Source organism: Eptatretus burgeri, chromosome 16 (genome assembly GCF_056783735.1).
Source record: "Eptatretus burgeri isolate ZD-2024b chromosome 16, Ebu_testis_v1, whole genome shotgun sequence".
Lineage (NCBI taxonomy): Eukaryota > Metazoa > Chordata > Myxini > Myxiniformes > Myxinidae > Eptatretus > Eptatretus burgeri.
In genome coordinates, this window is record NC_140976.1 from 61,199,666 (window position 1) to 61,226,923 (window position 27,258).

Below are 27,258 nucleotides of genomic sequence, written 5' to 3' on the forward strand. Positions count from 1 at the left end.
GTGCAACGGAAAACCCAAGTGTAAGATAGCCGAGAGAGAGAAAAAGAGAGCGAGAGAGCAAGAGATGGGGAGGGAGAGAGAGAATCATCAGATTGCCTATTATTGCTTCCCCTGTCCCCACCCAAGTCTCCACACCTAACAGGTGGAGCCAGGGTCACCCATTGGCATTGGTGACATTCGGCCCCCATGATCCTACCTCCAGCCACTGTAGTGTTAATCATTTCACAATTGGCAGGCCACATAGCTGAGCCCCTCAAACAGATCCTCATAATACAGATCCAAATTAATTCTCTCTACCACGTTGCTGGTAGTCCCACTGTCTACAAGGGGAAAAGGCACTGGAAAGCACACAGGCCAACCACCCCTGAGAATAAGGACATCACACCATCTTGGTACCTCTTCATCTCTGATCCTCGTTCAACCCACCCGGACCCACTCAGTTCAGACGAGGAGGACACAAAATGAGACATCCTTAGCATCGATTTGGACCAAGCCCATCCTCCATGCAGGCTGTACATCATACCATTTGCATTAAACATTAACCTTATCACAGAGGTGATTTGCTAATTCATCCTCACCACAATAATACGAGTAAATGGCGCTCCGGTTGAAGAAGTAAGGAAACAGCTAGGAAAAATAAGAGTAGATAAAGCTCTGGGGCCAGATAGTATGCACCCTGAGTTTTGACATGCCGATTTTTTTTTAATGCAGCACCTCCCCAAAATGTTCCATATAAGAGAAAATAATCCAGTAAAGAAAAAAAATTGGCTCGATCGAAGAAAATTTCAAGGTTGCTACTGGGTGTTGAAGTTTCACCCTTAAGTGCCGATAAAATAGGCCTGATATATAGTATATGCAGATTATCCCTGTGTCGTAAGAGGCGACCAGGGTTGCGTCAGGAAGGGCATCCGGCGTAAAACATGTGCCAAATCACTATGCGGATCATACGGATGATCCGCTGTGGCGACCCCTAAAAAGGGAGCAGCCGAAAGAAGAAGAAGAAGATATAGTATATGCAGATGGTTCTGTCTATTTAAATGTATATCATGTTCTCTTTCTGATCCTCAATTGTTCCTGTTGCTGTCGATTAAGCAATAAGCATAAAGCATGAACACCAGAAGTTCTTCCGACATTGGCTATTTGGTCCACGGCTTGTTATGCCCATGCCTGCTTCAAAGTTCTCATACCCACTCCTCCACCCCTAACACCCTGTTCCCGATTTGAATTCAAGTTTATAAACTGTTAGCATGAATTCATGTGGTGTTGATGTCACACAGGCTTGATGGGCCAAGCGATCTCCTTGTGCATCGCAGTGATCCTTGCGTATCCTTGTGCAATACATATTGAAACAAATGATTCTTCATCTCAGCTGTTATCCTTTACAAAGTGACGGAAACACTAAGGATGTAAAAGTCAAGAAGTATCGAGATACTCACTATGGGCAAAATCATCAACAAAGACAGGTGGGGTGGTCGGTGTGAAGGGAACTCCACCAATGCGAGCATAACGCTCTGATGGATTATGCCAAGCACGCTGTTGTTGCTGCTGCTGCTGCTGCTGCTGCTGCTGCTGCTGCTGTGCAGGCAAGTTATCACAGCTGCCTGCACCAGCTTGGACCGTCAAGTTCAACACCGGCTTTGCTTTCTTGGAGCCCCTAGAACAGTCAATGACAACAGCTCGTGTATTTATGCAGTCCTCGTTTAAGCACCAATCTCAAAAAAGCATTCTCTCTTAATCAATGTTCATATCTATAAATCCAATAATTCGGAAAAAAAAAATTAACATTTAAAATCATATTAAAAAAAAAAAAATATATATATATATATATATAAATGTAAGAAAGGTAATAAAACAGTTTTTACTTCATGATGAGAAAGCAAAGAAACATTCAAGAGAAAAATATATAGCAGACAAGCATTATGCTGGTTAACAGTTTTAAGAGACATAATAAAAGGATATTGGGCATTGCAAGGGGGAGCAAGAAGAAGATAGATATTATAATAAAGTAAAGAATGATAAAAGTATATTTTTTGGCATTGTGCAAAAAAGATGTAATGTGGAGTTGCAACTAGGTCCAAAATATTCAATATAACCTTAAACTTGCATTACCATCATAATATTGGTGGGTTTGTGGGAGAGGGGGACAATAGTTAGATTATGGCCTTAAACACCTTATATATTCACATTTAGTTTGAAAAGTTTCTTGTACTACGCTGTATTAAATGTTTATTCAAAAGACGTCTCTAAAATGTTGTTGGCAGTTGGAAGAGAGGATGTGCTTTTACAGCGAGGTAAGTTAAAGTGTCTCATATCATATTCTCCTCTGTAAACCCAGCCGATTCCTGGGGGTAGCGGGGGTGACCACATTCCCCCAGAGCCAATTGGAGAGAGAAGGGATTAATTCCTCCCAGCAGATGACCATGAAAGGTATAGATTCGTTGAAGCCCACACAGCAGAGATCGGTGGAAAGCCACGGGGTGGATATAAGCGGAAAGCCCCTGAGCTGGGATTGGCGGAAGGCAGTGCAAGCGAGATTGGTGGGAAGGCAGTGCAAGTGAGATTGGCGGGAAGGCAGTGGTTGGTGGGAGCCCCCACTCCATGTTTTGTGGGGGAAAATGGAGGAAGAAGCTGACAGAGGGGGCTATGTCGCTCTGGTGGGATGTTTCTCTCCTGCTGTGCAGTTAGACTCTGCTGATCGTACATGCTTCTCCAGCCACCATCTCTTCTGCTCACCGAGTCCTCTCCCACTGCCTACCTTTGTCTGTGACCATCTTATCCTGTTTGCCAGTCGTTTTCCTGTGTCAGAGGCTCACCCGACTCTGGCATATCCTTTCAACACTGCCCGGGGTCGTGTGAGCGGTTGCATATGGGGAGATGGGTTATATATTGTGGAAATTGTTGTGTTTATGTATTGTGCGAATTGTTTTACAAATCGTGTCCTTGTGCAATACATTCATTATTTATTTGGTGAGGAACGGTCAGTATACCTCATATTGCCAACATTTTGACAGGTGAACAATCGAGATAATTTGGGGTCCTTGGCATGTAAAGCATTACTCTGCGCACGCAAAGTGAAGAACGGGGTTAAACAATTAATTGTTTCATGTCCATCCATTTGTCTGATCAGTTTATGATGGACGAACAGTTTATGTAAATCGAATGTTACGGAGTATTTTGAACACGAATCAGAACATGAATAGGGAGACGGGTCTTTCGTTTTGACGGTACTTTGTCTCTGAATTTGTCCTGATCGTGCATGTGCAGAGAGGAGTGAGAATTTTTTTGTCTGCCTGTCTGGCAATGAAGCAAAATTGAAAATCATTCGAAACGGGAAACTTACTGTGGCCGTGGCCACTGCTCAACGCAGACCTATGAAGAAAGACTTCAGTTCAGCCATTGATGCGAATCAGAATTCACAATGTATTGGACTGTTCACCTACTAACAGAAACATGAGCTGGTATTAGATAATCGTGAGACAGGTTAGTTTTACCCTCGTGATGCTTTGTTGTCCTGACTGCAACTCGTACTAATACGAGAGGAACATCGGAGTCAGAAAATTGGCAAAGCACTTGGCTGATGAGCTAAGGGTGAAAAAGGACGATTACCTGGATGGAATGAGTTCACCATTGAGGGGATACTGTGGTATTTAACGTAATGCATGAACTCAGCCGGATGTTGATCGAGTTATGGTTTGTTAGGTTATTATGATTGGTTATTATCCAAGGAACATTTGATTCGATTTTGGGAGCGATCGGGTCAAAGGTCAAGGTCAAGGTCATGAAAAGGTCAAAATCGTCTTTTTGCCAGAGCGAAGTCAATTTTTATCCAATTTGCATGAAATTAATGCCAAAATGTTCAGAATTTAATGCCCGATCTATTGATATGCGACATGACACAATGACGTCATTACTCTTGTTAGCGGTTGGGGGTCAAAGGTCAGGGGGGTCACGACCTTGCGCATGTGCATTTTTTGGTCATAACGCGGTCAATTCTGATTCGATTCACATGCAACCAGCACTAAAATGTTCCCTGTTCTGTTCTGTTCCCTCCCCACACTCATGCCAAGAGCAAAACAGTAGCGGCGGCGAAGGTATATGCTCTCTACGAGTGCCCGTTCTAGTTTCACATGTATTTATTTGGCAGACATTTCATTTTGGCCAAACCATTTTCACTTGAAGTTAATCATTTGAAAATTATTTTCAAGTTCTCGTGTCAATACCCTAGGCCAATATTGATTCATTGATCACACGCACAAACGAGAACAGCATTCGGTAGAGCACATACCTCCACCAGGTTGAACAGTTTACGTTTTGTATCCCACTGATATTCCGGATCTGGATTCGGACCTGAACTAAAATCTCATCGGCTTGTTCTTGTCACCTAACTGACTCATCCAGCTAGTTTTGTCATAACTCGTCCACAACTTTTTGAAATATCATGCTATATATCGTTTTTGGCCGCATCTCTCAACGGTGAAGAAGCACTTAAAAATATAAAAATTCTCATTTGAGAAAAATCTAAAACACGTGAGTGAAGAGTAAGAAGAGGAGGTTTTCTCAGCTGGTGTAGGTAAGATTCCATCCATCCATCCATTGGGGCCATACTCTGTGCTGCCTAAGCAGTCTCCTTGGCGATTGGGCACAATCCTGAAGAGGTCGCCACTCCGACACAGGATACCAGCATGCTGGTACTCATTTTTGCTGACCTCAGAAGGATAACAGGCTGAGTGAACCCCATGAACTCGGGACCCTCAGATCCCAAGCCCACCACTCCAGCCATTAGGCCCACACCAGGCATTGGGTAAGATTGTTCTGTGAAAATTCTGATAATTTATATACTGTGACTTCAAAATTAAATTTATAAATGATAACATAATTTCTAATTTAGAAGTTATATTGTAGGTTTATAAATTGTAAGATAAAAAAGAAAAATAGATCGAAGGAAAACACAAGAGTGAAGAGGAAGAAGAGGAGTTTCAGGGGCTTCTGGAATGAAAAAAAAAAGAGTGGCTTGTGAGTGTATCGTCTAGAGCGGATGTCCTGAGAGAGTGCTTACAGAGGAGGAGTAAGATGCAATCTAAAGTGAGAGGCACTTGGGAAAGCGGATGAGCACGCTCAAAGCTGTCATGTATTTTTTTTCCCCGAGTCCAAAATCATTCCAGCTGGTACTCATTGGAGAACCAAAAATAACAAATAAAAAAAATTGTGTGAACCCCTGGAGATAAGTTATAGGTCAGGTCAGTTCAGGTAAAAACCTGGTGTTGGCTTAGTGGTTAAGGTGGCGGCTTGTGATCCTCGGGTCCTGAGTTCAAGCCCCGTTGGACGCTAAATTAAAATACACCAGGAGGTTGACTCAGCCTGTCATCCTTCCGAGGTCGGCAAAATGAGAACCAGTGTACTGGTAAGGGGGACACTGCATCAGCGGTATAGCCGTGTCCCAACCAATGATGCAACCGGCAGCCACAGGCTGCACTCGAGAGAGAGTTCAGGTATGGGAGCATGCGCCAGAGCAGTGCGTCGCTGCGTCCACTTTCTGCCGGAACTCCAGGGGCCTCCGTCTGGCCATCCCCGAGGCAGATGCCTTGCCTATCCCCATCTTCTTGAGATGCTGATCATCCTGCTGCAACCACGAGGCACGTGGTATGCCCATTGGCCTCCTCCACTCCCACGAGGCTCCGTTGCTGAGAGAATCTGGTGAGCAGGATCAGCGTCAAGAAAACGAGCCACATGTCCATACAGCCGCAGCTGACGCTCACAGACTATGCAGGTAACAAATCTCATTTGAGTCTCCTTCAGCAACCGCTCGTTGGACACGAAGTCTGACCAGCGATAGCCAAGGATTCTCCGAAGAGACCTGGTACCAAAGGAATTAATTCTCCATCTCAGATCCCTGGTCAGAGTCCAAGTCTCACATCCATAGAGCGAGACTGGAAGCACCAAGGACCTGAAGACTCGGACTTTCGTCCTCCCGCACTGGTACCGGCAGCCCCTCACCCAATGATCCAGTGAATCCATGACTCTCTCGGCCCGACCCAGACGTCTGTTGACCTCTGGCTCACAGCCAGCAGAGACCTGAATATCACTGCCAAGGTAAGTGAATCTCTCCGTGACCTCAACATCCTCACCACAAACAGGTACTTGATTTAAATATCAAGATCTGTTAGATAACTTACACTTGTCACAAGCAGGAGGGTATATGTATACTTGTAATGTTTTATGATGATGACAACATTGCCAAATTCCCTGAATAGGATGTAAAATGCGTGAACCAAGCTCTGCTGGCTATTGCTGACTTCTTCTGGTGATTGCCAATCTCTGCCGATCAAAATCTTTACACTACAGGACACAATGTACAGTACACACTGCTGCAGTGCCTCGGGGAATAGCACAAAACATGCGTACCAAGTAATACAAATGGAGCCCGCAATTAAAGAATCTTATTCTTCACACTCTGCGGAACGAGGTAACTCATTGGAACTATTAAAAACATTTTTAAAACAGATTGTTTTGACGTTATGGCACTGGATCAAAACACCCCCTTTTATGGCAAAATAATTGTTATTAACAACAAAGCAGTATGCTTTCTCCACACTGTATTAATAAGACCTCACATTCACTGAACAAGACAAACATATGCAATAGCAGATTACTGCGGTGGTTATGGATGCCAAAACCAGAGATTCAAAGTAATTACAAAATTCAAAGTAATTACAAAATTAAAGTAAGAAACAAAACAAAAAATAAAAAACAAACCACACAAGAAAAGCCTCTTCCCGAAACTTGTCTCTCAAGAGAAATTTGCGTATTTATGCTGTTATGGTACTTCTATCACATGTCCTGTCCTGTGTTAACATACACCCAGGCAATGAATCTTTAATTGCCTTTCCATTTGATATACAACAAGGTCTGCCTCCATGCACTTCACCTTTAAATATCAAGGTGTACCTCCATGCACTTCACCTTTAAATATCAAGGTGTGCCTTCATGCACTTCACCTTTAAATATCAAGGTCTGCCTCCATGTACTTCACCTTTAAATATCAAGGTGTGCCTTCATGCACTTCACCTTTAAATATCAAGGTGTGCATTCATGCACTTCACCTTTAAATATCAAGGTCTGCCTCCATGCACTTCACCTTTAAATATCAAGGTCTGCCTCCATGCACTTCACCTTTAAATATCAAGGTCTGCCTCCATGCACTTCACCTTTAAATATCAAGGTCTGCCTCCATGCACTTCACCTTTAAATATTATGTTCTGCCTCCATGCACTTCACCTTTAAATATTATGTTCTGCCTCCATGCACTTCACCTCAACAGCAAGGTTTGCCTCTATGCACTGCACCTTAATATCAAGGTCTGCCTCCATGCACTTCACCTTTAAATATCAAGGTCTGCCTTCTTGCACTTCACCTTTAAATATCAAGGTCTGCCTCCATGCACTTCACCTTTAAATATCAAGGTGTGCCTCCATGCACTTCACCTTTAAATATCAAGGTGTGCCTCCATGCACTTCACCTTTAAATATCAAGGTCTGCCTCCATGCACTTCACCTTTAAATATCAAGGTCTGCCTCCATGCACTTCACCTTTAAATATCAAGGTGTGCCTCCATGCACTTCACCTTTAAATATCAAGGTGTGCCTCCATGCACTTCACCTTTAAATATCAAGGTCTGCCTTCATGCACTTCACCTTTAAATATCAAGGTCTGCCTCCATGCACTTCACCTTTAAATATCAAGGTCTGCCTCCATGCACTTCACCTTTAAATATCAAGGTCTGCCTCCATGCACTTCACCTTTAAATATCAAGGTGTCCCTCCATGCACTTCACCTTTAAATATCAAGGTCTGCCTTCATGCACTTCACCTTTAAATATCAAGGTCTGCCTCCATGCACTTCACCTTTAAATATCAAGGTCTGCCTTCTTGCACTTCACCTTTAAATATCAAGGTGTGCCTCCATGCACTTCACCTTTAAATATCAAGGTGTGCCTCCATGCACTTCACCTTTAAATATCAAGGTCTGCCTTCATGCACTTCACCTTTAAATATCAAGGTCTGCCTCCATGCACTTCACCTTTAAATATCAAGGTCTGCCTCCATGCACTTCACCTTTAAATATCAAGGTCTGCCTCCATGCACTTCACCTTTAAATATCAAGGTCTGCCTCCATGCACTTCACCTTTAAATATTATGTTCTGCCTCCATGCACTTCACCTTTAAATATCAAGGTCTGCCTTCATGCACTTCACCTTTAAATATCAAGGTCTGCCTCCATGCACTTCACCTTTAAATATCAAGGTCTGCCTCCATGCACTTCACCTTTAAATATCAAGGTCTGCCTCCATGCACTTCACCTTTAAATATTATGTTCTGCCTCCATGCACTTCACCTTTAAATATTATGTTCTGCCTCCATGCACTTCACCTCAACAGCAAGGTTTTCCTCTATGCACTGCACCTTGATATATTATCACGTCTGAGGCTCACGAACATGAGATGCCTTAGTGCTGGGATCCTTTGTCTCAGGAAACAGCTGAACGGTTTCTATCTTATACTGCACTGCATTCAATCATTACTCTCTACCGTTCCCCAAATTCTCCAAAATAAGCCAAAATTGACGGGACATGCACAGAAGGCAGATGGATCAATCACATTTCTGATGTTTAAAATTTTTTTTTTTATCTAATAAATAAATGTTATTTTCTTATTCACGGTTCCCCGATTCATACCCGATTGAACGAAAGTAGTTCTAGTTCTAGTTCTAGTTCTAGTACAGTTCTAGTATTCAAGAAATTCCATTTAGCATGGTTTGGTTTTAATCTGCTAACTGTAGCATCGTGCGTTGGCATATGCCTGGCTAGCTGTTTAAATAAAGTTGTGTTGTTACTCTCAATATTCCGATTATTACCTCAATCACCGAAGGTGGGTGGAGGTTACGTTTTCACCCGTCTTTCTGTGAACAGGATATCTCAAAAAAGTTATTTGGTGGACAGGTTAGGTGTGTATCAAGGACGAAACAATTAGATTTTGGTGAGGATCCAGTTCCGGATACGAGAATTCTTTTTAATTTATGAAGTGATTCTTCGCCATTGAGAGATATGGCCAAAAACTATATCCAGTATTGCATTATATCTCAAAAATTTGCAGGCAGATTCGAACAAAACTTGGTGGATGAGTTGAGAAGGTGACAAGCACAAGCCGAATAGATTTTGAAGGATTTTGTTTTTTGGATCAGATTACATTATGGATTAGAGCTCAAAAATTTGTAGACGGATTTGGACGAAACTTGGTGGATGAGTTGGGTAGGTGACAAGAACAAGCCGATTAGATTTTCGAGGTTTGCCTCCAGATCCGACCATCATTGGGATACAAAATATAAACTGTTCAGCCTGGCGGAGATATGCGCTCAACCCAGTGCCGATATAGTTCCACCTGTACCTGTTCCGTAAAACATCTTTCTCAGACTGTTTATCCAAGAAAGGGATTCACACAATAAGCAACGGAAAAGTGTTTCATTTATCAAACGATTTCATGTGAAATGCATTGTTATTGGGATCGATTTATATTTCAAAAAAAAAGAAAAAAAAAAAAACAAAGACTGATGTACGAGTTTGTTTTCTCCTTTTCAATTCCAGCTCTTTTGGATAAATGTCATCATGACGATCATCAAATATAAACCCATCATTAATTACCGGTAAATGATAAATCAACCTAAAGATGTTTTTGCACCTTCACACAATTGTAAGTCGATTCCTACTCATGTTGTGGACACAAAAAAAAAAGCATATCACACTTTTACAATGGTATACAAATGTAAATATGGGCAAATTAAATGAAGAACACTTAATTTACGGTCTAATCCCCCCTTACAAGACACGATGGAAAGTACTTACATCTCATCTTCAGTCACCATCAGGTTTGATGCATTGGAATTATCGCTGCCACTGTCTATTGGTAGGTAGAGATTGTTTTTTTTTTTCTTTGCACTTCAAAGCACACATAGCCCAGAGCCCCCCACTGTTCCCCAGCTTGTATCTTTTTCACAGCAAAGAATATACTGCAAATCAATCCCCCTGCCGCGGCAGGATGAAGGGAAGGAGGATGGTGAGGGATGGTTGGAATGAGGCTCGTGTTTAAATATCAGCAGGGTATTCAAATAATCCTTTCTTTTTAACTTCAATCCGAATTATCACGTGTAAAAAAAAAAGATGTCATTGCATGACAAAATCTGCGATGACGAATTTTTCACCATCAATCGAGAACGATGCAAGTAGTGCATGGTTTACAAGAGTGTCAAGTCAAAACGAATAAGACTGCAGCCAGACAGGAATTTGCGAGCATCCATTCGAGAAATTATTTGAACAGTGGTATCTCATACATGTACATATGGAGCTGAGAGGATGGTTTAGAGGTACGCACCACTTGCCTCTGAGCTACCTCGCCTGGGTTCGAATCTCGGCCCAGCTATAAATTGTCATGCTGGTATTTCATCGGCGGTTTGATTCATCAATGCGTGTGCTATCCCTCGGATGGATGTTAAACAGACCTCCCATCTGCCGGCATTAGTTGGTGGACGTTAAAGATCCCACTGTGTCCCTTGCGAAGAGAGCTATCGCTGACACCCTGACCAAATTACAGATTTCTGCCTTAAATACCGATGGGAAGGTAATGGCAAACTTACCAATATAACCCTTGCCAAGAAATAGCTTCAGCAATACCGATGCTCTGCAACAGTGTTTGGTACATCAGAATCAGAATCGCAATCGTTCGTCCGTCTGTATGCAGCCCAAGACTGCAGGGTAGCATCATTGGCTGAGAGCGTGGCTGTGCTATGGCTGCAGTGTCCTCTGCTGGTTAGAGAAGAAATTTGTAATTTGTTCATTATTCCCGTTTAACATCCATCGGAGGGACGGTGCACACATTGGCGAATCACCCTGCCTGTGAAACACCGGGATGACGGTTTATAGTTGGGTCAGGATTCAGGCTAGATGGCTTCGAGGTGAGTGTGCGTACCTCTAGGGCTCGGCCATCCTGTTAGCCTCTAGAATCAGAATCACATGCATGTCCATGCCAGACATTAAATGAACAATATAATCGAACATAATATGCTGTTCCTATCTGACGTTTCGCTGACTGTTCGTTGGAGGATTGCCTTGGCTACACAAAGAAAAGGCTTTGGCATCATGACATTGAATAATGATATACTGTATAATCACCAATGTGAATCAAGAATGACAAGGTTTACCGCAACTAGTGTTTCAGACTTGAGTGAAAGACTTGTACAAGAGTGCAAGACAGCTGGTTGTGCGAGCATAAACTCCATTAGCTGCATTTCTGTCATTCATTCAACTTTTGGTTAACAACTCCAGTCAACAAATACCTGCCACTGAACTGTCACACTTCCAACTTCAAAACATTATGTTTTCCACCCCACATTGTTTTTTAGGTTTAAATAGAGCAGCATTTTTTTTATGAGCTCCCACACACCGGTGGGATGTTCTTCAAGAACACATCAAAAGTCTTACAGCGAAACCACTCGGTGAAACATACGACGCACTTTTCTCAATTGCAGAGGACGGTAAACTCACTGGAAGCGATGGTGTTAAAATCACGGACGGAAGCAAAATGTGTCGCAGGTAAAATTGCTCAACTTCAAATTTGTGCGCAGCCTCGTGGTTTGGTACGGTATCCCATACAGAATAAATATAATATAACAAGCAAGAATCTGCAAGCAGCCAACGGTGATCTCTCTCAAGCAATTGAGCAATCAAACAGCAACTGACAAATGTGAGGGAATTGGCAGAGGAACTTCACACCGATGTCTCCTTTCACCTGAACCAAGAATTCCATCTGGTCAGGAAATAAACAATTCCACTACGAGGCAGAAGATGAGCCTGCGAATGACTCCAAACATAAATTATTCAAAGGTAACTATTTAAATGATGCATTGGACTCTGATATACAATTCGTCTTCTTTTTTTTGTAGGGAGCACAAGGTTATGTGGTAGCATCATTGGCTGACGGAAGGAATTTGTAATTTGTTTAGGCTGCCGGTGATAGCTTGCCGACTCTTTGCGAAATACACCGTTGCATCTTTAACAAGCACCAACTTATGTTGGTAAATGGTACCTCCAGTTTAATGTCCGTCCGAGGGACGGCACACACGTTGGTGAATCACACTGCCTGTGAAACACCGGGAAGACAGTTTATAGCTGGCTCGGGATTCAAACCCAGACTACACAGCTTGGAGGCGAGTGTATGTACCTCTAGGTCACGCCGTCAGCTCATACAATCAGAGGAAGAACATTTTTCACAGGTTGGAGGAACACACTGTTGTGTTTAAAATTCTGCACAACATCCCCAAAAGTGGCTGAAATGGAAACAAACGACGTACTCCACCAGTGCGACGTTCTTCGAATGGCTCTCACGCAGAGATTCAAAAAAACATTGATGCAGTTGAATTATGCGACGAGCGAAAAGCCGTGTCCAGAAGAATGGATTTGACCGATAACCATAAGAATGTATTGGAATACATTTGCAAGAACAATATGTCTTCTGCGTTTCGAAATGCATTTATTTCTCTGAGAATACCGAGGACACTGCCGGTCAAAATTCCGAGGAGGAAGCGGAGTTTCTCAAAATCGAAATGGATGTAAAATTATTTAAAACCTGGAAATGAAGGAAGTCCTGCACGCTTTCGAAGGAAAAGAGAACACCAGATAGGTCACGTTGGGAGGGGGGATTTTGTTATCCTAATAATTATTGCCAATTATTACCTCCGCTCCACGTTGTGTTTTCGCTCCTGTCTGCCTGTTTGTTGCTTGCAAAATCGAAGATTTTTAAAGTATATTGGTTCGTCAATTTTGTTTTTCTGCCTGTTTGTCTGTCAATTGCGTACAGGTCACAATTTAAAACCCATCTTCATGAAACTTCACCAAGTTGTAGAGGTAGTCTCAACTGAGAAGCCTATTGATTTTGTGGTCAAAGGTCATCTTGAGGTCAAATTATTTCCAAAAAGTCATTTTTCATGTGATTCACTTGAAATTTGAAGAGGATTTGCATGTTGTGCCACTGAATTGGGAAGCTAACTATTTTTGAGGTCAAAAGGTCAAAAATCGCATGAAGGTCAAACTTGTAAAATCTGGTCAAAAGGTCAACTCAAGGTCAAACTTCTAAAATCAATTTTAATCTGAAAAATAGATCGGATTTTGCAATCTTGGAAAATTAGAGGTGGATTTTGCAAGTATTGTGCTCTGTACGACGTCCTTTTCTTGTTTCTTTGTTTGCCTTTTTGTGTGCAGGCTACTGTATCTCAAAAAGTTATGGGTGGATTCAGCAGAAACTTGATGGACACTTTGGGTTTGTGACAAGGACTAATTGATTCGATTTAGGCGAAGATCCGAAAATGTTTGAATTTCTAAAGTGATTCTTCACCATTGAGAGATAGGGCCAAAAACGATATATAGCATGATATTTCAAAAATGTGTTGGGCCCGATATGTTCTCGTGCCAAAAGTATGCGCTCTACTGAGTGCCCTTCAAGTTTGTTTGTTGTTTGTGTGCAGCATATCTCAAAGTTGTGGACAGATTCGGATGAAATTTGGTGGAGAGTTCGAGTGTGTTGCAAGGACAAACTGATGATATTTTAGTGAAGATCTGGATCCAGATCTGGATAAGAGATTTTTTTAAGTTTGAAAGTGATTCTTCAGCATGGAGAGATCGGGCCAAAAACAACATATAGCATGATATTTCAAAATGTATTGTGCCTGATACGTTTCCGTGGATCAGACATTGCATGGCGGGGGTATGCGCTCTACCAAGTGTGCTTCCAGTTATTTTTGTTATTGGAAGCATCATTGGAAAAATGCCAGGATAACGTGGAATAATGCTCAAGCTGCCATCGATCTATACACTTTAATATGGTGTTTTTACAAGGTGGAAAAAGGCAAGAAAACATGAGAAGTTCTCCGGACGCTTTGCGGTCAAGTCAAAAGCAACATAGCTAAGCAACTGCGAAAATAAGAAGAAAAAAAAAGGCTCGAACTCGTGATACCATTTAGGCCCCCGGAGCATCACTTGAAATACCCTTTCACACCACCACCTGGAGCGGCACGACACGGTACACATTTACGGAGATAATTAGCATCGGCCCACCCTTTGAGGCCCCACAAGGGGGGTGGGGGGAACAAGTATCTACCACCTTTGTCTTATGCCCCTTAGTCCCCTGGCAAGTTTGGTTGAGATTGGATAAGTCACGATCGAATGCATTGGCCATAGACTTGCAGACGTCCAGACAGACAGACACCAAACTGTATTTTAGTATGATTATCAGTGTGATTTTATGGCCAAACTGAGTGTTTCAGAATTATGTTTGTGCATATTTAAATAAACGGGATGGGGGAGGGCCATCACACCATTTTAAAGCCTTTTTCCCTGAGCAGGGGTCAGCTTGTTGCAGGCTCCAATCACGGTACCCTTTCTTGTGGCAATGTTTTTACGGCCGGATGCCCTTCCTGACGCCAACCCTTGAGTTGGCTTCGACACGCAGGGATAATTACCAGTATACTGGTGCTCATTGCACCGACCTCGGAAGGATGACAGGTTGAGTCAAGGGGGAGGGCGTAATGTTTATATTGTGCTGGTTTGGGGGGTTGGGGCACGTAAGTGTAAAGCTGGCGCTGGTGGTCAGTATTATCCTGTATAGTTTAATAGTATTACGCAAATTTTACATTTTTTTCTTTTCTTGCATATGACAAATTCAGCTCACAGATCCAAGTCTAAGTGAGATAGCCAAGTCACAGCAATGTCTGGTAGGAGGGCTGCCCTAAATCCTTCATCATATTTCCATCGGTGGCACTCATTCACAATGTCATGAATAGTCGGATCTGCGTGACCACAGCCACATGCTGGGCTGTGTTTGAAATTCCATTTGTGGAGGTGACGTGATGTCCTTGCATGGAGAGTACAGATCCTGTTGAACGCAAACCACTGCTTCCGGAGGAGGTCAAAACCTGGAGGCTCTTCTGTCAGTTCACTCACCAGTTCTTTGTTCGCAAAGTTGATGTCTGTCTAGAGATTGTGAAACTAGTCCTTTGTGTTAAACCCTACATCACTCAAAACATTTGCAGAGCCACAGAAAGGTTTGCGTGACTTGAGTCTCATATTTGATAGATTCTGCAGGTCTTCATGGATTGGAAGCTCGGGGTTGGTCAAACTCTCGCAGCATTCTTGCCTTACAGCACACATCAGGAGGTGGGATGTAAGACAGAACTGGGAACCACCGCACGGGTGCTGACATCAGTGTACCAGTGATTATCCGCATCAGTGTTTTCAGGAAAGTGTCCAAGTGTTTTGCGTGGCTGCTCTCTGCCCAAAATTCATAAGTGAATTGAACACAAAAGAGAGTAGTGAAATAGCAAACTTTAAAAAGTGATAATATCCTTGCTAATTGCAAATATAAAGTGCAAAAGAAAAGAAAGAAAAGAGGAAATAGGCAGTAGATGGAAATAAGTTTGATAAAGACAAATATTCAGAAGTTGAGAAGCTTCATCATTAATTAACAAAGCATGCAGAAATTACACTGTTATTTTACTCGGTGCAAAAATAAAAGATGAGTAAATCTTAAGCCGCATGTCCCAAGCATTTACCTTGGATGTGCAGTTTCCTCCAAGCGATTGGCGAGCTGAGACTCGTGAGACTTGCTCCGATGAAGGGTTTGGAAGCCCGGCAAGAGATGAACAAGCTTACGTGAGACTGGAGGTGGCGGTGTACCTGGCGGACGCATCTGCCAAATGAAGAGTGGCTCTTGGTATTGCACATTCAATAATATCATTTCTCTATGCTTATCACATGTTGCCAAGGCAAAAACTGATTTGCTAACCTGAATGCACATTAGCTGCACGACATGGAAGCATATAAAACTAGAAACATTTAAAACTTCGCTGTCGGTGTTGCAAGCTGGTAATCCCATAGAAGCAACCGAGAGCAAAGTTAATGGCGTGCCATCACAAATACCCACACTTCCCATCTAAAGCAAAGTTGAAAGATGATAAAAAGTTCCACCGGGAATGACCCAAGATCAAATTTTAAATTAAAAATATTTTTTCCTCGTTTTGATACCTGTGACCCGAAGTTCCCACCCCCTGGGGTATGAACCGGAGGTCGAATCCTAAAAAAATCATTACATATCTTATGTTCCCCAATGTTGATTGCATATACAAAGTTTGATATATAAATGTGCCCGTAATTGCAATTATTTGTAATTTGACCTTTTGACAACACCCCAGGGGGCAGGGCCACAACTGACTGCTCTTGCACCTTCCTGCCATGTGGATGATCATAACTACCAAGTTTGATGAACTTCTGCCAAATTGTTTCGGAGATAGCATGATGGATGGACAGGCAGACAGACAGAGACGCCGATTAAAATATCCCCCTTGTTTTTTTCAAAAAGTGTGGGGATGATAACAGTAGGAGGTGCATTCAGATCCTTTGTAACCAGTTATGTTATGATTTGCATGTTATATATTCACAATCATCCTCAATAGAAGTCATGGAATAGCGAGAAGCAGAGAGGGGGTAGGAGGCACAGAGGCGACGGGAAGCATAGCAGCAAGAAGGCTGCGGGTCATGAAGGAAGCAAGGAGGCTGCGAGTCGTGAAGGAAGCAAGGAGGTTGCGAGTCGTGAAGGAAGCAAGGAGGTTGCGAGTCGTGAAGGAAGCAAGGAGGCTGCGGGTCGTGAAGGAAGCAAGGAGGCTGCGGGTCGTGAAGGAAGCAAGGAGGATGCGGGTCGTGAAGGAAGCAAGGAGGCTGCGGGTCGTGAAGGAAGCAAGGAGGCTGCGGGTCGTGAAGGAAGCAAGGAGGCTGCGAGTCGTGAAGGAAGCAAGGAGGCTGCGGGTCGTGAAGGAAGCAAGGAGGCTGCGGGTCGTGAAGGAAGCAAGGAGGCTGCGGGTCGTGAAGGAAGCAAGGAGGCTGCGGGTCGTGAAGGAAGCAAGGAGGCTGCGGGTCGTGAAGGAAGCAAGGAGGCTGCGGGTCGTGAAGGAAGCAAGGAGGCTGCGGGTCGTGAAGGAAGCAAGGAGGTTGCGGGTCGTGAAGGAAGCAAGGAGGTTGCGGGTCGTGAAGGAAGCAAGGAGGCTGCGGGTCGTGAAGGAAGCAAGGAGGCTGCGGGTCGTGAAGGAAGTAAGGAGGTTGCGGGTCGTGAAGGAAGCAAGGAGGTTGCGGGTCGTGAAGGAAGCAAGGAGGTTGCGGGTCGTGAAGGAAGCAAAGAGGCTGCGGGTCATGAAGGAAGCAAGGAGGCTGCGGGTCATGAAGGAAGCAAGGAGGGTGCGAGTGTTGAAGGAAGCAAGGAGGCTGCGGGTCGTGAAGGAAGCAAGGAGGCTGCGAGTCGTGAAGGAAGCAAGGAGGCTGCGAGTCGTGAAGGAAGCAAGGAGGCTGCGGGTCGTGAAGGAAGCAAGGAGGCTGCGGGTCGTGAAGGAAGCAAGGAGGCTGCGAGTCGTGAAGGAAGCAAGGAGGCTGCGGGTCGTGAAGGAAGCAAGGAGGCTGCGGGTCGTGAAGGAAGCAAGGAGGCTGCGGGTCGTGAAGGAAGCAAGGAGGCTGCGGGTCGTGAAGGAAGCAAGGAGGCTGCGGGTCGTGAAGGAAGCAAGGAGGCTGCGGGTCGTGAAGGAAGCAAGGAGGCTGCGAGTCGTGAAGGAAGCAAGGAGGCTGCGAGTCGTGAAGGAAGCAAGGAGGCTGCGGGTCGTGAAGGAAGCAAGGAGGCTGCGGGTCGTGAAGGAAGCAAGGAGGCTGCGGGTCGTGAAGGAAGCAAGGAGGCTGCGGGTCGTGAAGGAAGCAAGGAGGTTGCGGGTCGTGAAGGAAGCAAGGAGGTTGCGGGTCGTGAAGGAAGCAAGGAGGCTGCGGGTCGTGAAGGAAGCAAGGAGGCTGCGGGTCGTGAAGGAAGCAAGGAGGCTGCGGGTCGTGAAGGAAGCAAGGAGGCTGCGGGTCGTGAAGGAAGTAAGGAGGTTGCGGGTCGTGAAGGAAGAAAGGAGGTTGCGGGTCGTGAAGGAAGCAAGGAGGCTGCGGGTCGTGAAGGAAGCAAGGAGGCTGCGGGTCGTGAAGGAAGCAAGGAGTTTGCGGGTCGTGAAGAAAGCAAGGAGGCTGCAGGTCGTGAAGGAAGCAAGGAGGCTGCGGGTCGTGAAGGAAGCAAGGAGGCTGCGGGTCGTGAAGGAAGCAAGGAGGCTGCGGGTCGTGAAGGAAGCAAGGAGTCTGCGGGTCGTGAAGAAAGCAAGGAGGCTGCGGGTCGTGAAGGAAGCAAGGAGGCTGCGGGTCGTGAAGGAAGCAAGGAGGCTGCGGGTCGTGAAGGAAGCAAGGAGGTTGCGGGTCGTGAAGGAAGCAAGGAGGTTGCGGGTCGTGAAGGAAGCAAGGAGGCTGCGGGTCGTGAAGGAAGCAAGGAGGCTGCGGGTCGTGAAGGAAGCAAGGAGGCTGCGGGTCGTGAAGGAAGCAAGGAGGCTGCGGGTCGTGAAGGAAGTAAGGAGGTTGCGGGTCGTGAAGGAAGAAAGGAGGTTGCGGGTCGTGAAGGAAGCAAGGAGGCTGCGGGTCGTGAAGGAAGCAAGAAGGCTGCGGGTCGTGAAGGAAGCAAGGAGTTTGCGGGTCGTGAAGGAAGCAAGGAGGCTGCGGGTCGTGAAGGAAGCAAGGAGGCTGCGGGTCGTGAAGGAAGCAAGGAGGCTGCGGGTCGTGAAGGAAGCAAGGAGGCTGCGGGTCGTGAAGGAAGCAAGGAGTCTGCGGGTCGTGAAGAAAGCAAGGAGGCTGCGGGTCGTGAAGGAAGCAAGGAGGCTGCGGTTTGTGAAGGAAGCAAGGAGGCTGCGGGTCGTGAAGGAAGCAAGGAGGCTGCGGGTCGTGAAGGAAGCAAGGAGTCTGCGGGTCGTGAAGAAAGCAAGGAGGCTGCGGGTCGTGAAGGAAGCAAGGAGGCTGCGGGTTGTGAAGGAAGCAAGGAGGCTGCGGGTAGTGAAGGAAGCAAGGAGGCTGCGGGTCGTGAAGTAAGCAAGGAGGCTGCGGGTCGTGAAGGAAGCAAGGAGGCTGCGGGTCGTGAAGGAAGCAAGGAGGCTGCGGGTCGTGAAGTAAGCAAGGAGGCTGTGGGTTGTGAAGGAAGCAAAAAGGGTGCAGGGTGTGAAGAAAGCAAAAAGGGGGCAGGGTATGGAGGAAGCACAGAGGGGTGGGGATGGCATGGGGTGGAGGGAAACGGAATTGGGGGACACCGAGCAGGGGTGGGGGTGGAAGAGCTTTAAGGAACCTGATCCCAGATGTGAAGATGACATGGGGGAGCGTCCTGACGTGAGGGAGTTTGTCACCGTTATCCTGAAAAGGCCTACGTGTCCAGATTCTTTGAATAAAGAATGTTCCAGGAAGCCTTCCAACACTGAGGTTTAAATCACGTTTTCTTTAATTTAACACACTCCAAAGCGACAGTAAAAACGATGCCTTTTCCAGATACATGCACACATCCTGCCAGACAGGACAATGCTGGTCCCCCCCCACCACCCCACCCCCACTCTTGTCCACTAATGACTGCAATCCAATACCTTGGATTGCAGTCATTAGTAGACAAGCTGGGTTCGGCACCACAAATAACATATGTACACTAAAGGGAAGGAAACCCCAAAGATGCATGTACCACCGACAATATCACTGACACAAATATTGCATTTCTTGGCTTTCAACCATGTACGGGGCTGCAAGGTCGGGCGATATTCTTTGCGCCATCGCGACCAGAAGGTATTCGCCAAATGCTGTACATGTCGCCACTGATAGGCAACGATGTCTGAAGAATGACCGAAATTGCCTGGTCATGCACTAAGAGGCATTGTCTTCATGATAAGTAGTACCACTGGTATCAATATTTCTGGTATGTCTGGATCTGTAGACATTGGTACAAGTGGACGAGTGTTGACAACAGTGCATACCTCTGCCAGGAAGGTAGTAAGAAGTTCGTAGGTTCGAGAAACTTTTGTCTCCAAGAGAATCGCGTCGAGGATTCTACGACAAACACCGATCATTCATTCCCCACTCCACCCATATGCAACATGTGAGGGGTTTTGAACTTCCACTTCGAGAAACGTGTAAAATGTTGTGTTCCCAATGAATGGTCGTGCTTGGTAGCTAATACAGCTATGGAACGAAACTCCGGATCGTTAACAAACTCCACTGCAGGGAAGGTGGGTTTAAAATGGGTAGTACAGAATCCAAGAGAAATCTTGGCCCAGGCAGCCGTAATGACCCTATCTGTTCATAGGCTTTTACGGAGCGAGTGGCCAGGTCTGTCAGGTTAATGGCGGTTGCCACGTAGCTCCATTGAGGTGATGATGTACCCTTATGGATCATTTGCTCTACGTTGGCCACGATGGCAATGGGCTCCTGTCTGAAGCGCACCAATACCCCGAGGAGACGATTGATGAGGTCTGCACTTGGAAGTAGTACCTTACTTACAAGGAATTATAAGGAAATTTTGCACAGGAGGAGGCCATTCGGCCCATCATGCCTGCGCCACACCAATACCAGATTTTAATAAATCCGTCAATACCCCTTCCCTTAGTAAATGAAGAACATGATCCGTCATCACATCCCGAGGAAACCATCAGACTGAGGTCATTTTCAATATTTGCATTGCACCGAATGAAAGATACGAGCATCGAAAATGGCAGAAAGGTGACATTATTGTGGGTTCTTTATACTTGAAGGCCTCCATCCTCAAACGATCCACAAGGTCAGGTGCAAGCTTCATTATGATTGGTTTGAGGAAAAGAGAAATATCCAAAGCTGCAAGCCCGGGAAGGCAACAATCGTTTTTGGTGGCCTCCATGTCCTTGATGGTGTTGCTAAACTTCTGCAAAGTCTTGTGGTCATGAGGAGAGACTTGAGGAAAAAGCTCCAGCTTATTTAGCAATGATTGCGTAACTGCTTCATCACTGCCAATTCTTTCTTGAAGGAGATTCCAGACCTGCTCTAAACCGACATCAGGGTTACAAATGTAAACTCGGTTAAGATGCTCTTCGAGTGCTTTGGATTCTGAACCATCAGCCATATGTTGAACCATGAGGTTAAGCTGTTCATTGGATGCTAGTGGTACTCCTCTGATCATGTTCCGGAAGGCTGCATGCCATGTCCTGAATTTCTCAGGCTTATCGTCAAACACAGAAAGCCGATTTGAAACAAAGTCTCAATAAGACAAATCGTTTACACAGTCCTGCATGGCAGGCATCACTGTTAACATGATTGGTGGCTTGACTTCTTGACCCAATAGTGAATGGATAGACATTGGTAATGTTGCCAGATGTGTGTTGTACGTCCTCAAAACATATGCGGGTACAGCGTGAGTGTACATTGGATTTAGTGAGAAATAACCCGATTGGTTGTCGGTTGTAATCACACTGGACGGTGATGTAAGGTCAATATACGTGGTGGGATACCGAGCGGTCGTAACAGGAGCCAGGTTTGTGACCCACGAGCTCACAATGGGGCATGTTAACACAGTGGGGATTGATGTGCAGACGTGACACGTGGCATTGAAGAAGGATGACAACATTAAGGTTGTGTACGAGGTGTGTTCAAAAAGTATCCAACCTTAATTTTTCGTGCGTAAAGAAATGAAGCTAGGGAGGCGTGGTTTGGTGCACGTATGAAGGCGATCCTAATCCGTATGCATGAATATTTTCCCACCTACAGAAGCTGTCAGTCGTTGACAGACTGCCGATGAGTGAGGAAGTGTAAGTGAGCGCTGTCGGATTTTCGTTTTTGACAAAATGACAGAAAAACTTGAACAACGCTACTGCATCAAATTTTGTGTAAAGCTTGGCAATTCCCAAGTGGAAACAATCAGCAAGATTCAACAGGCCTTCGGGAACGAAGCAATGGGCACCAGACAGATAAAAGAGTGGTACAACCGCTTCAAAGATAGTCGCACATCAGTGGAAAGTGAAGCACGTTCTGGTAGGCCCTCAAGATCCTGAAATGAGATAGTCATTGACCAAGTGAGGACCCTGCTGATGCAGGATTGTAGAATCATGATCAGAGAACTTGCAGACGAGGTGGGCGTCAGCATTGGATCCGTTCATTCCATTGTGATTGAGGATTTGGGCTTCAGGAGAATCTCAGCGAAGTTCGTGCCAAAGCTGCTAACGATCGAGCAGAAGCAACTCCGTTTGGGGATCGCACAGGACATGCTGGAGACTGTGATCAGCGATCCCAACTTCTTCAACACAGTGATCACTGGCGATGAGACTACAGTGATCCGTCATTTTGTCAAAAACGAAAATCCGACGGCGCTCACTTACACTTCCTCACTCATCGGCGGTCTGTCGGCGACTGAGAGCTTCTGCAGGTGGGAAAATATTCACGCATACGGATTAGGATCGCCTTCATACGTGCACCAAACCACGCCTCCCTAGCTTAGTTTGTTTACGCACGAAAAATTAAGGTTGGATACTTTTTGAACACACCTCGTATAAGGCATCCTGATGCAATAGACCAGGAGCTGGCATCGTGTTACAATGAACAGACGGAACTTGCCTGGTGGACATGTTTGATATCGATGAGTTCTCCATGAATGCAGGTGCTGCAGCGTTGACAGCTGTTGAAAGGGGCGGCCTGTCCGAAATGGCACTGGCTTGAGACATGCTGGGTCAGCACATACCAGGATATCCGGAAGAATACCTTCAATATCGTCTTCAGACAGAATGGTTGGCATAGACGTTGCATTTCTGGACAAAAGCATTCCCACCTTCTCTACAGGTGTCGGTAATCCAGCAGCTGAAATGTTGTCAAATCCACTCCAACACAGAGCGTCAAACATCGCTTCCAAATGGGCCTTAGCCACGGCAGCCTCTTCCTCCAGCTTCAGCTGTTCAAGATATATCTGTTGCTGCGTAGATTTCAATTGTTGTTGCATGTGTTGCTGCTCAAGATCACTCTGTTGCTGCATCTGTTTCTGCTTGAGTTCACTCTGTTGCTGTGCAGCCATCAATCGTTGCTGCATCTGTTGCTCTTCAAGTAGCAATCGAGCTTTGTCCAATTTACATGCCATGGCAGCCCTGACACAGGCCTCGGCTGCTTCTGATTTGGCCTTCAACAACAGCAAAGACCTGGAAGAGTTGGACAAAACTCAGGAGCCAGCGACAGACCTCGTATGAAGCGAGCTTGACATGGCTGTTCTCGACGAACCACAGGAGCCAGAGACAGACTGCATATTAAATGAGCTCGACATGGCTGCTCTTGTTCCTCCCGGCGGCAAGGCGAGCGTGGAGTCAGGTTTTTTACTATCCTGGAATAGCCTACATGTCCGGATTCTTTGAATAAAGAATGTTCCAGGCAGCTTACCAAAGCTTTGAGGTTTAAATCCCTTTTCCTTGAATTTAAAATGCTCCAAACGCGACGGTAAAAATCATGCCTTCTTCAGATACATGCACGCGTCCCGCGAGACAGGGAAACGCCGGTCTCCCCGCTTGCAGTGGAGATGACGTGACATGAGCAGAGCATAAATATGTGTGAGGCAAAACATGAATATGCATGAGGCAAAACATGGGTGGAGCATAAATACAGTAAACGTTTTACATTCAAACTTGGTTACATCACAACCGTAGTTCCACGGATATTTCAAAAAAAGGGTTGGATTTAAAGATTCCAAAAGCAGAGGGACAAAGACAGACATCAGCATTGGGACGGCAATGATGATTAAAGGCACGAAGAAACACAGCGCTCGACGAACACGATGGTGGATGAGGAACGAGTCTGTTCGAGATACAGGGATGGACAAAAAAAGGAAGGGGAGAATGGAATGCAGAATGGGAGAAAGATATTTGGAAATAAGTTTGCAGCAAGATGGCACATTCTTGAATTGTTGATTTAAAATGTATAAATTGATGGAGTAAGAGGGGAGGAGGAAGAACAGCGTGGATGAGGAAGGGAGGTTTGGGACTGAACAAATTAACCCTTTGAACCCTAGCAGCCATTTTACCAGCCGCGATTCAAACTTCCATATACCTGAGTGGCCGGTTTACCGGCAGCTATTCAAACCTCAATAGACCTGAGCGGCCGGATTTTTCTCCAGGGAGCACAGGGTGGGGGGAAGCCGAAAATCCAAGGAACTCAGGGTTCAAAGGGTAAAGAAAAGGGTTGAGAATGAATAACACTGGGGAGCAATTTTTTTCTTATTATCTGTTGCATGAGATTTTTCAACTTATTCTAGGTATTTTTTTCACCGCTGATTTCAAGTCTGAAATCGGTTTTTCTCGACATGCTCTAGTTTTCATGCAATTTGAAACTTGCGATTTTCGCAAAAAAGGACACCCATTGCTATTTGCACTAGTATAGGGATAACTTGAGAACTAGGGGTGCGATTTCGGACTTTAGTGGAAATATTCGATGCCTAAACTGCTAAATAACTATAGACCGTATTCGTTTTGCTGCTAACGACTTGCTCACGATTTATTTGACATCAATTTTCTTTTCCTTATTCATATTTATTTATCTTTATTGATATATATTCTTTAACTATATGTTTTTCTTTGTTTCAGATCTGATCATGGCTTCTCCAATAAAACATAAATGTGTAAATAATCCTGATGCATTCTGTTATGTATGTGGCTGCAACACACTACTTCGTCAAAAGCGCAATATAACATCGTTTGTAAGGCGTGCCTATAAAGCCTATTTTGATGTTCCCCTTGGCGACCAAAACAAGAAATGGGCTCCTCATATTGTATGTCATAATTGTGAGGAAATGCTTCGTGAATGGACAAAAGGAAAACGAAAGGGTCTGCCTTTTGGAGTTCCCATGGTTTGGTGAGAATCCAAGGGCCATGAAACTGACTGCTATTTTTGCCTGGTCAACACAAAGGGTGTCGGCAAGAAAAACCGGCAAAAGATCTCCTATCCCTGTATTCCCTCAGCAATTCGACCTACTCCGCACTCTGAATCTTAAATGGATTTGTCTTCTCTGAAGATGAAGGCAGTGAACATGATCAGCAAGAGCACGAGAGTCGTGATGACGGGCTTCAAGAAATGGTTTCAGAATCGGAAGCCTCCTCATCTGATACCAAACAGTCATCAGCCCCTCAGCAGTTTATCCAACCGGAATTGAATGACTTAGTCTTAGTGCGTGCTTTGGGGCTCTCCAAGAAAGCAGCTGCGGTTTTAGCCTCCAGGCTGCAAGAAAAAAAAAATCTACTTGACCACTCTGCAAATGTTTCATATTTTCGAAAGCAGGACCAGATCTTTGTCGCCTTTTTCTCAGAAGACAAGCAGTTTGTTTACTGCCACGATATCCCAGGTCTTCTCAGGCAATTAGGTGTTACTTCGTATAATCCAACAGAATGGCGATTATTTCTGGATACCTCTAAGCGCAGCCTCAAGTGTATTCTCTTGCACAATGGCAATGTTTATGGAGCGGTTCCAGTTGGTCACTCAGTGCATTTGCGAGAAGAACATAATGACATAAAAATGATGATTGACTTACTCAAATATCACGAGCACAACTGGATCATTTGTGTGGACCTGAAAATGGTCAACGTTCTCCTTGGTCAACAGAAAGGCTTCACAAAGTTTCCATGCCATCTCTGCATGTGGGACAGCCGGGCTCGAGAGAAACACTGGATCCAGAAGGAGTGGCCCATCCGTGAAACTCTGGAAGCAGGTATGCCAAACATTGTGAATGACCCAATCGTCAGCCGAGAGAAGATCATTTTACCCCCACTCCATATCAAGCTCGGCTTGATGAAACAGTTCGTGAAGGCATTGAGTACTGATGGTGAATGTTTTCAACATATAGTTTCTGCTTTTCCTCCTTTGTCTTTCGAGAAGATCAAAGCAGGTGTGTTCAATGGACCTCAAATTCGTGCCCTTGTACGTGATGAGGAATTTGTAAGGAAGATGAATGACAAGGAGAAGACAGCGTGGCTGTCTTTCGTCACAGTTACACAAAACTTTCTTGGTAACAAAAATGCAGATAACTACGAGTTTCTGGTTACTAGAATGTTGTTGGCTTTTCACGATCTTGGGTACAACATGAGTGTCAAGCTCCATTTCCTGAATAGTCAGCTTGATCAATTCCCTGAGAACCTCGGGGCTGTAAGTAAGGAACAGGGAGAGCACTTCCATCAGGACCTCATGACGATGGAAGAGTGCTACCAAGGGCGATGGGACAAAAATATGATGGCATCCTACTGCTGGAGCATCAAACGAGATTGCCCTGTGGAAGTCCACAAACGCAAGAGCTACAAACGCAAATTCTTGCCTGAATAGGACGTATTTGGACTTTGCATTCCATCGTTATCAATTGTTGTGAATCACCTATTGTCTTTATGTCGAAATATATGTCAATTTAAATTTGTTTTTAATTCAAATTGTTAATTACAAAATAAATGTTGGAAATGTTGAATTGCAAAATATATGTTTAATATAAATTGTAACTTACCAAATAAATGTTGATAATGGTGGATTGCAAAAAATCTAGAGCTTACAGAGAGAAACTAACTTCAGATTTGAATTCAGCACACTCAAATTAGGTGAGATCAAGTGCTGGGATCAATGCAACAAAAACTTTGTTCCCCAGTGTAATGAATGACAATCATAATTATTACCCTCACCAAAGGAGAGGGTATTGCATTTGGGTCCATTTGTATGTATGTTTATTAGCTACGACCAAAATCGAAGATTTTTCAAGTACGTATATTGGTCAGTCAATTTTGTTATATTGTTTGTTTGTTTGTCAATCGCCTGCAGGTCACTATTTTAAACCAATCTTCACGAAACTTTAATAAGTTGTAGAGGTTGTCTCAACTGAGAAGCCCATTGATTTTGAGGTCAAAGGTCATCTTGAGGTCAAATTTCTAAAATCATTATAAATTCGATTGACTTGCTATTTGAACAGGATTTGCATTTTGCGTCACTGAATTGGGAAACCAACTACTTTTGAGGTCAAAAGGTCAAAGGTCAACTCAAGGGCAAACATCTAAAAATCATCAATTTTCACCCAATTCACTTGAAAATGAAGTAGCAATTGCATAGTGCATCACTGGATTTGGAAACCAAGTAGTTTTAAGGTCAAACTCCTAAAATCATCAATTTCAATCTGAAAAATATGAATCAATTTTCATCCGATTGACCTCATCTTTTTTTTTTGTATACCTTCTCGAGGCTCATATGAGAGCTAACACACAATGCACAGCAAGGGGGGCATGAGACAAGAGGGGCGGGAGTGGGATGGACAAAACAGTGGGGAACTGAGACATTAGG

General features: G+C 44.6%; 1 protein-coding gene across 2 annotated transcripts in view; it reads right to left on the reverse strand.

Annotated features, from left to right (window-relative positions):
- Positions 1-27,258, reverse strand: part of KSR2 (kinase suppressor of ras 2) — a 201,073-nt gene that overhangs the window by 89,564 nt on the left and 84,251 nt on the right. For both annotated transcript variants that reach the window (XM_085860306.1, XM_085860305.1), the window contains exons 5-6: positions 15,648-15,784; positions 1,437-1,654 (exon numbers count right to left, since the gene is read on the reverse strand). In XM_085860306.1, the coding sequence (XP_085716432.1) occupies positions 1,437-1,654; positions 15,648-15,784 (355 nt within the window). The remainder of the gene's footprint in view (positions 1-1,436; positions 1,655-15,647; positions 15,785-27,258) is intronic.